The sequence below is a fragment of the Cynara cardunculus genome (genome assembly GCF_001531365.2).
Source record: "Cynara cardunculus var. scolymus isolate 2C chromosome LG 12, CcrdV1, whole genome shotgun sequence".
NCBI classification, from domain to species: Eukaryota; Viridiplantae; Streptophyta; class Magnoliopsida; order Asterales; family Asteraceae; genus Cynara; species Cynara cardunculus.
In genome coordinates, this window is record NC_037539.1 from 8,832,116 (window position 1) to 8,842,692 (window position 10,577).

At 33.2% G+C, this 10,577-nt stretch overlaps 2 protein-coding genes across 2 annotated transcripts in view; one reads left to right on the top strand and one right to left on the bottom strand.

Moving 5' to 3' along the window:
* The first annotated feature begins 581 nt into the window (after positions 1 to 581).
* On the top strand, positions 582 to 4,878 carry LOC112522872 (protein DETOXIFICATION 24-like). Its single transcript, XM_025132191.1, has 8 exons — positions 582 to 800; positions 1,022 to 1,563; positions 1,829 to 1,915; positions 2,002 to 2,058; positions 2,874 to 3,112; positions 4,406 to 4,524; positions 4,608 to 4,694; positions 4,768 to 4,878. Exons 1-8 carry the CDS (start codon positions 582 to 584, stop codon positions 4,846 to 4,848), a joined length of 1,431 nt encoding a protein of 476 aa, XP_024987959.1. The 3' UTR covers positions 4,849 to 4,878.
* A 995-nt stretch (positions 4,879 to 5,873) lies between these two features.
* Positions 5,874 to 10,577, bottom strand: part of LOC112522670 (protein ECERIFERUM 1) — an 8,950-nt gene continuing 4,246 nt past the window's right edge. Inside the window, exons 4-10 of the mRNA XM_025131951.1 lie at positions 9,958 to 10,177; positions 8,677 to 9,052; positions 8,168 to 8,275; positions 7,443 to 7,643; positions 7,113 to 7,214; positions 6,850 to 7,023; positions 5,874 to 6,221 (exon numbers count right to left, since the gene is read on the bottom strand). Coding sequence (XP_024987719.1) covers positions 6,054 to 6,221; positions 6,850 to 7,023; positions 7,113 to 7,214; positions 7,443 to 7,643; positions 8,168 to 8,275; positions 8,677 to 9,052; positions 9,958 to 10,177 — 1,349 coding nt within the window. The 3' untranslated portion in view covers positions 5,874 to 6,053. The remainder of the gene's footprint in view (positions 6,222 to 6,849; positions 7,024 to 7,112; positions 7,215 to 7,442; positions 7,644 to 8,167; positions 8,276 to 8,676; positions 9,053 to 9,957; positions 10,178 to 10,577) is intronic.

Below are 10,577 nucleotides of genomic sequence, written 5' to 3' on the forward strand. Positions count from 1 at the left end.
ACTAATATCGACATATTTTTGTCAAATTTTTATGATATCGTCAAACATATATTTTATTCAAAAATAAAAACATCATCGCTTTCTCAAAATCACATAAAACCATATTATAATATCGACTGAGATAAAGAATAAAATGAAATATTAAAAACACGATGTATCTCGCTGCATTACGCGAGTACGCTTCTAGTAGTATATAATAAATGTGTTTGGTTTCCCATTTTTTTTATTTAAAAAAATATAATTACATATGATTTGCAATTTAAAAACATAAAAATAATTTATTATTATTTTAAAATATAATAGTTTAATAATACCACTAAATTCTAATTTACCGGTCCATTGTAGCCGTGTCATAATAGAGCATCTACAGATATTTATTTTCCCCACACATAAAATATGGATAATAAAACAAATCCTAATTTATAAACCCATTTTTTTAATTAATTACAAAATTAATATTTTGAGTAACGACATAGTTTGTGACGTGGGTTTGATTAGTTACTCAAATCATGTTGAATAGGGAACTACATTTGTAATTGTTACAGATTGACGTTTACTCTAACTACGATCTAATCGTCAAGATGGACGAGGAAGAACAAAACGAAGCCGACTTGAAACGAAGGATATGGATCGAGTCGAAAAAGATATGGAAGGTTGCATTTCCTGCCACTATATCGAAATTTTTTGCATTCGGGACCCTTGTTGTCACTCAGTCATTTATCGGACATATAAGTGGGATAGATCTTGCCGGATATGCGCTTGTTCAATCGCTCATCGTTCGATTTATCAACGGAATACTTGTAAGTAGTTTACAGTTGTTATGGATAAATCAGTCAATAGTGAGAGAGAAGCAGCACTAGTGGCTCTCAAAGGGAAAAATCACCAAGTTTTTGTTTCTTTCTCAGTCTCAACTAATACAATCCACAAATCCAATTTATTACGAACGAGTATAGCCCGTAATTGCTTTCCGTCTAACGGGAACGGGCCGTTAATTTTCGTTCTAATTCGAATGTATTGCTAGTTGGGAATGTCGAGTGCAACGAATACCCTTTGTGGACAAGCATTCGGAGCCGGACAAAACCATATGATGGGGATTTACTTGCAACGGTCATGGATCATCGAGTTGATTACTTTGACCATCTTGCTCCCGATCTTCATCTTTGGTACTCGAATCTACAAACTTGTCGGCCAGGAAGAATCGGTGGCAAATAGTGGCGGATACATATCGTTATGGTTCATTCCCTTCGTCTACAGCTATGTCTTCAGCTTGACTATCCAAGTGTTTCTACAAGCACAATTAAAGAACATGATTATCGCATGGCTTTCGGCGTTTCACTTTGCGATCCATATACCTGTATCGCTGCTTTTCGTGTATACACTGAACACGGGGGTCGCGGGTGCGATGATTGCACTCTCGTTGTCTTCGTGGTTTCTTGTGATCAGCGAATTTGTTTACGTTTTTGGAGGGTGGTGTCCACATTCATGGAAAGGATTCAAAGTTTCAGCATTTAAGGATCTGATGCCTGCTGCCAAGCTCTCAATCTCTTCTGGTGTGATGCTCTGGTAAGTATTTACACAAAACATGGGTCACCAACAGTTTTGAATTATTAAGGTCAAACCTAGTGGTATTCGAATTTGCAATCGATGCACAATTCTTCACGAAAACACTTGAATCATCTCCGATTGTGGCAGTATTTCAAAAATGTTGATGCAATCATCACTTGCTTCCGAAAGAGTTACAGAAAAGAACATCATTTTCGAAGCTGGAAAACTGTTGTTTTGACTTGAAAAGTCAAATTTTGATTTAACCATTGTTGTTAATGTACAGCTTGGAGTTATGGTACTATGCTATTCTAGTTTTACTTGCTGGATACATGGAAGATGCCAAGACCAAGATATCCGCCATCTCCATTTGGTATCGAACTCGTGTTCTTAATTATTTCACCATTTTCGACTCATTTTGGTAGAAATTCAAGCTTGCTTCTGGTGATATGTTTGCAGCCTGAACATTAATGCATGGGAGTTCATGATCAGCATCGGTTTCCTAGTTGCTGCATGGTATGTGAATCAATGATTTTCTTAAATATGCTTTACAAATACATCTGTTGTAATGCCATCATAATCTAAAACGAATTCCTAAATAAATACTTCAAAATACCGGTTAAATTAAGACCATTTACACCGTTTATAGCGGAAGTCTTTGAATCAACCAAAAAAATTAACTTTAGTTCTAACATGTCTCATACCAGGTTAAGTTACAAGCGATCGACACATAAATTTTTAGTCGAGTAGTTTACCTCTAATAGCCGAAAAAAGGGGATTTTGACCTTGAACTTCGACTCCGGTTGTATCATTCAAAACTCGACGAAATTCCTAGTGGTTTAGGTCTAAATGAAGAGGACGATAAAGTAAATTTAAATCTAGTTTTGTTCTGGCTTATTTGTTGACCAACTGAGCCAATCAAAGCTCTCTAAACTAGTCATTGAAAAGTCATTTTCAAATTTCAGGGTTTGTCTTATTTACGGAACAGGTCCCTCGGATTTGGACCACTTTACACCAGATACTACCCTTACACCATGAGAAATGATTTACAACCCCTGGATTGTTTACTTTAATGAAATTTACGATTTTCACCTATGTCTTGACTTTTTTTTCACCTTTAGTCTAATTTTCAAAATTCTTTTAGTTTCTTTCTTTATTTAATATATATATATATATATATATATAATAATCTAAAAATAAAAGAATAATAATAAAAATAAAAATTATTTACTCCTCGAAATTTTTGGGTTATACATCTGTTGCCAAAACCAATCTTTGTATCGCTCTAATACTGTTTATAAATTTTGAAAATATATATCATATATATATAGTGTTCGGGTGGCGAATGAGTTAGGAAGTGGAAACGTGAAAGCAATAAAGTTTTCAATAAAAGTGTTGTTGGGGACTTCCATGGCGATTGGCGTGTTCTTCTTTGTTCTTTGTTTGGCGTTCGGCGAAAAACTTGCATACGCGTTTACAGATGATGATAGGGTTGCAGATACAGTATCGGATCTTTCTTTGCTTCTCGCTTTTACGATTTTTTTGAACGGTATCTATTCGGTTCTCTCAGGTATGAGGTTACTTATATAGCTCTTATTATTTTGATTAGAGTAAACTCTAATTTTGGTTCTTTAAGGTTTAGAGAAAATTTTGAAAGTCCCACCTAAATACTGATAAGTCTAGAAAATATCACTGTAATTTTCGTTTTACTCTGAAAATGGTCTCTAATTACTAATCCCCTTAAAATGTCTGTTAGAGTGAGGGATATTTCAATCTTTTTATATTTTCCTTTCGTCTCTTTTTGTTTTGTAATTAGTTATGTTTTTTTATTTTTCTTATTTAAAAATAATAAAAAAGATTACATCATATTATATATAATTAATATACTTAATATGGTGATGGTTCAAACGAGAATACCTCAATTTAATAAAATTAAAAGAACAAATTTATCACATGTGATAATACCTCAACTTTATAGGACACATTTAAAAGGATCAAAACACCTTTCATTTAATTGGAGTTAATATAAATCATAAGAGTCGCAGGATGGATGAAAACCAAGAAAGTTTAAAATCATCTAAGAAATTTATAATAAAGAAAGTCTGTGAACATATTTCATTAAAGTTAACAAGCGTTTCAGACAAAAGACGTAGTCTCTTTCATTAAATTAAGCTTGTAGACCTCTATACATGCATGAGAATGAAATGTGTATATATGTATGTATATATATATTATATATATATATATGTGTGTGTGTGTATAAAGAGAGAGAGAGAAAGAGAAAGGGAGGGGAAATTCAAACGAGAATAATTCGCAAATAAGAGAAAATCAAGATGTGAACATAATCACATGCCAAATCATATGTGATTTTACACTAACCGGTCAACACAAAGGTGTGTGACAAAATTCGCGTGAATTGCATTTGATTTTACATGTGATTTTAGTGTAAAGTCATATATGATTCGACCGTTTTCTTCTTCTCTTATTTGATTAATGTTCTTGTATGAACAGATTATACATCTGATTTTGGGAAATTCTATGTAGTAACCTAAAATTCACAATGTTTAGGTTTTTAAGATACGGATATGAACCATATTCTATTGCTTTCTATTTCTGAAGAGATTTCGGTATGATGTTTTTGTTTATACTAGAAAATCAGATGTGAACATAATCTAGTTACTTTCTATTTATGGAATGTTGTTATTTAATCATATCACTATATTAAAGACATTTAAACTTGAATAAAAACTTTAGTTTTTTTATGCTTAACATTTTCAAGATCTAAACATGGAAGATCTTGTTGCTTTCTATTTTGGGAAAGTTTACGAGGTATGTTTATGATTTCAAAAAATCTTGTTACCAGGGGTAGCAATTGGAGCTGGTATACAGGGTGTTGTATCGATTATTAACCTTGTTTGCTTTTACGTGATTGGTATCCCATTGGGAGGTTTGCTCGGATATTTGACGACTCTTAAAGTTAAGGTACATAAATACTACATGTGCTTAACTAGAGAAAGTTAGTTTATGATCAGAATCCTCTATGATAAGTTTGTATTATTTAACAGGGTATATGGGTTGGTATGATTTTTGGCGTCTTAACACAAATAATTACAGTTGGTTACATAACGTGGAGAACAGACTGGGATGGTCAGGTAAATTTATACAAATATGAATCATATTATGCTTCTTGACGGGTGAATCAGAGTTTTGTTTTGTCTATTGTAGGTGAAGAAGGCTTCCGAACGTCTCGAGAGATTTTACTTGCATTCAGAAGAAAATCCCGAGCAAATTTCTAATGAGTCATGATCGCGAAAGCCAACATGGATCAGTCTGTTTATATCATTTTCATTTTTTTTAATTATATTTTGACTTTTGTTATAAGATAAATGAAATTTTTAGGAGTTATTTATGTAGAAATTAAAATTCATTTTATCAAAAACCAACAAATTATAACATATTTTTATTTCCTATTGTCGTTACTGATGATGAATAAAGAAAAGTTTCACTATTAGTCCTTGAAGTATTTACTATTACAAATTCAGTCCTTTAGTTTAAAAACAGAAAGATATTGATCTATAGTAAATCAAGGGATATTGTGATCAAGTGTAGTCAAGAGGTTGATTTGGTGAGAATTGATGCATCTCTATCTTGCCCCCCAAGATTGATGAGTGAGACCTAATTGGAAATGAGTGTATGGAATCGAGTGCGAGGAAGCGGTTTAGTAAGAGCATCAACTAGTTGATCAAATTGCCTGAAATGTACAATACACACAGGTTTCGATTTTGAACGTTTTTCATGAACAAAGTGATAGTCAAAGGCAAAATGTTTCATTTTGGAGTGGAACCTTGCATTTGCAACAACATATGTAGCTCCCATATTATCATAGTAGATAACTGGCTTAGTTGTGGGTAAGTGTCATAGCTCACAAAGTAAGTTTTGGACAAGGACCTCAGCAGTAGTCGCAGATTCAACTCAGTACTCGGCGATTCAACTCGGTACTCGGCTTCGGTTGAAGAGTGAGCAAGAGTGCACTGTTTATGGGAACTCCAAGATATAGGATTTCGACCCAAGTAGACGATGTACCCAGTTGTAGAAATGTAATCATATTTATCACCCGCCTAATCAGCATCATAAAAAATACAAAGAGTATTTGGCCTCAGTGGAGTAGTATTGTAGTAAACCTTGTGTACTTGTACCTGCAACTTCAAGATAACGTAATAGCCGCTTGAAAGCAGCCCAATGATCTTCAGTAGGTCTGTGCATGAGATAATATGTTTACAACAAAATAGATGTCATGTCCCACCATATTATTATTTTTAAAAGAAAGGATATTGAACCAAATGAAATATCAATTTTTGTATACAACAGATATAGTAGTAATACAGTAACAGCTTTGGGATCAAAGTCGTATACGAATCATAAAACAGTTCTGAATTACATATTATCGACAACGTCATCTTTTTAACCAAGATAAGGATGACTTAAATAAAATGACTTATACTTAAAGGTTCTTAATTGAATGATTTGATGAGAGGAGTAAATCCATGTTCAAGACTTGCTCTCCATATTTTGTCAACGTTGAACATCTCCTTCCCAGATTCATTCACATTCCATCCTTCCAACCCATGCAATATCCCAGCTATTCTCCATGCACTCATCACCCTCCTTGGCAACCAATTCTGTCCCACATAACAATATCCAAATGTTAAATTACCAAAATACCCTTCAACCAATATATATATATATATATATATATATACTTCTAATAGTTGTTTCATGTCAATGCACTTATTGATAATGTAGATGACAATAATTGTGTTGTTTTCATGCAGGGGATAGTGCATACGCAACATACAGTGTATTGGACATAATCGTCAAAGGTCAGTCTTTATAACTTTATAAGGGTTTTTCTTGATGTTCCGGTTACACATATTTGAGATGCCCATTTACATGTAGCTAAATGACATGTTTCTTGATTTGAATAGACTGCAAACTTTTATCTATATGATTGGTTCAACAAACCACTTGAAGATGTTCAAGTGTACCCAGGGACGGACTCAAATGGATGGTTGGGGTGGTACGTGCCACCGTATTATTCCTCTGTGGTCAGGTAAAAAAATTAGGTTCGTGAAATATGCAACCGTTTTGTTTTAAAAGATGCAACCATTTTATATGGTGTCATCGTATCCAAAAAAAATTGGGTCCGTCCCGAGCCATCCTCAGGTAAAAGATGTGACGAATCCACAATATTTGTAAGGTAGTCTAAGAAAATAATAAGCAAAATTAATATATAATTTAAGTATTTACCTCACAAGAGTCAACATTCTCAAGATGTTTGGGAGTGACCATGGCAGGGGTAGAATAGTAAAAGCAACCTTTATTCACTTTGGTTGGAGGGAAGTGAGAGTAAGGAATGATTATGGTTCCCTTTGTTGCCTTTAACTCTTCTTCTTTGCTCAATCCATCTCCCACCAACCATACCTTCACAAAACCAAATTATGATTTTATTTACTATATATTTTTATTTAAAAAATAAATTAATAAAATTAATAAAGACGATCTATCTATACCTTTTGCGAGTAAGTTCTCGAAAGAACCAACCTCTCTTGATCATTGGCCGATTCCAACTTCGATTTAAGCCTTTGATAATCATCCTCCCGAGACGTTACAACCTACGTTGTGTTCAAGCAGCCATAATACGATATATAGTAATTATACACGTTTTTAGTAATAATCAGTTAAATATGATACTCAATAGTTTCATCATACGAAGAAATGTCCGTACAACATGCACTAAAGACACTTTGTATTGAAAATTATCAGTGTCACAACTTACCATCCCTCAGTTCCAAAATTGAATATATATATATATATATATATATATATAAATGTGAAATTACCTGAATACCCTTGTGGCAGAGAGCTAGGGCAAGAGAGCAAGCAACCTTGTTAAAGTATCCCCTGAAAACAACCTGAGTTGTGCCTTTGGGAATTGTATTGAGAACCACAGCAACTGCTAAACTGCTGCCATCCACCACCTTCACTTTTAGCTTTGGGTTTCTTCTTATGAACAACTCTCCACTTCTATTCAACTCTTCGTTCTGAATTACACTTCAAATTTCAGCAGCGATCATATGAATTCGATATTAAAATCGTCAGCGGTTATGCTGCTCGATTTATAAAATGTAAGAATCACCAAATAATGCGTATGTGCATTTGGCCACAAATACGTGCTGTAGAACACCTTTCAACAAATTGGCATTACAACAAAACTGGGTTTAAGAAACGCCAAAAATGTCAAATGTCCTGATAGACTACTTTAGATGACTTAAATTTACAAGACCAAACACTAGTGTACCGATCCCAATATGACGTTTTTGAATGTCTTAAAAAGATTTTCAGGAAACAAAGTGTCCTGTTAACCTTTTTAAGATGTCCAAAAACGTATAAACTTATTTCAACACTTTTAGATATGACATGAAAAATTTTGGTCCAATAAATTTAATTCCTACGAAATAACATTTTGACGTTCTATAAACTCGGGTGGGTCTGATTTTGGAGATAAAAAACCAATAAATAATTTATATCATATTTTCGAAAATGTGCAAGATCGATCAAATCGGACCTGATTGAGCAGACCAAGAGTTAAAACTTTGACCCCTTTTCTGTCGGCTTCTAATATTGCTTCCTCGATCAAGCCATTAATGGTCTCTCTTTGCCATTCCATGAAATACTACAAAAAATAAAACAATAAGTTAACTTTATATTCGTATAATTAAGTTCCGTTTATCAAATGCTTATCTGATTAGCCATTAACAAGTCACATTATTTTATCGAATGAATATGGTAAAGACCAAAATCTTAACTTGTAAAAGTGAGATAAGGACCAAGAGTCTTACCCGGTACGTAAGTGAATGTTACAATTCTTACCACGGTAAGAGCTTTATCGGGTAAATTGTTGCACACGGTGCCGTTTTAGTGGATTAAAATCTTACCCGGTAGGTAAGTAATAGTGTTGAATTTTACCGTTAAGCACTTATAGGGTAAGCTTTTGGTAAACGGCCGATAAGATACGAATAATACGAAAATATATAAAACTAAAAACTTGAAGTTAAGACATATAGGTATACGTACTTGTATCTTGTATTTGGGTATGGCCCATGTTTGTATTTTGAGGTTTTTGAAGATGTTTCTTTCGACCACGAACGTTTTGCCATAAATCCACGTAACCAACATGGACCAAATAGTGACGGGCCATAGCAACCGCAAGTACCATTTGGAAGCGTAGGGTTTAGAAGCCACGGAGGCGAACCCGAGCCTCATATGATAGATGGATTCTGGTGTCGTTAGATGGGTTAAATGCACCACGTTTGGTGATTCCTCCTTTTGTTTGAGTGATCTCTCGTACAATGTATCCGTGGATTTGTCGAGCGTGCCATAAATGTAGTCGTAGAATGGCATGAACAACGAATAGTTGGTTCTGAATTGTGTATGGTGTAGAGAATGATACCTGTAAAGAAGAAATTCGAGTTACATAAAACAAACGAGATTTTATCTACTACAAGAAGAGGGGTCTTTTAGGATGACCAATTTGGCATTCTAATAGAGTATTGGGAAAATTGCATCAAAATGGAACCAACTTTCACCTGATTCTTATTTTGGGGAACCAACTTTCAAAATCGTCATTTTGGAGAACCAACTTGCACATGATTCCTATTTTGGGGAACCAACTTGCAAAATAATTATAGAAAAATAACTAAAATTCATTTTTTTTTCAAAATTAATGCAATAAAATCTATTTTTCATTTCAAATCTCGTTTTTTTTTTAAATTCAGATATCCGATTGAAGATTTTTTTCAAAAAAAATCCAAATTACCACAATAAAATTTGTTTTCTATTAATGCAATAAAAAATCGATTTAATAGAAAAAAATTAATTGATGCAATAAAAAATAAATATTAAATATCACATTCAAGATTTTTATATGTAATCAATCCGTATCAATATTAAAGTTTAAATCAAATTTGGCAAATCAAACCAAAAGTTTGATAGAGACCCTTAAATAAACAAAAAGTTTGATAGAGAACTCTAAATGACGATTTTAAAAGTTGGTTCTCCAAAATAAGAATCAAGTGAAAGTTGGTTCCATTTTGGTGCAATTTTCCCTGAAGTATTTAACGTAACTTTTAAATTTCAGGGTCAATAACTATATCGTCTTATATATAATGATGTTATGACAAATTGCTAGGATGAGTTATGCGACCAAATAAGTAGGAGTTATGCGACCAAATAATTGAAACATACGTACGTTAATTGAAACGTACAAAGCTGACAATTGTCAGCTTTGTACGTACGTTTCAATTATTAATTACACGGATAATTAAAAAAACGTTAATCGGGAAGAATATGACTTACGTAGGAGTGTACATGAGGTACTTGAGAGGAGGGAAAATATCGAAGGCTATTTTGGGAATTAGCTCAAAATTGCAATGACCCATGTTGTTCATGACATCAATGTAGGTCACATAGCCAGCAAATGCAACAATGGAGCCCGTCTTGGTTAAGGTCATGGTCAGCAATGGTATTGAAAACAGCAAGAAGTAGGCCAAGTGCTCACCAAAAGGATGAATCACAGCTGCACCCACATTTAATCAACCCACAATATTAATAATCGCATTATAGAAAGAAGTCAAATGACAAAAATGACCCCGATGCAATTAAGGAGACCTAGATCGATCGAATATTATAGTTCCAAAACTAATCTAAGCTATCAGCTATCAGCTAACTGATGGTTGATAAGCTAGCTGATAAACAAATTAGATTTATCAAAAATTAGTTTATAAACATGTAAAATGATCAAAAAGACATTTTGAAAAAGTAATCAATTACAATATTTCATAATATAATTAAAACAAATCTTTAAAAATATAATATGTTAATTAATGTCAAAATGATGATAAAAATTAAATAATATAATATGTTTGACTAAAAGAATTTCAATTTGGATTTGTTAAACAAATTTTAGAAAAAATCTA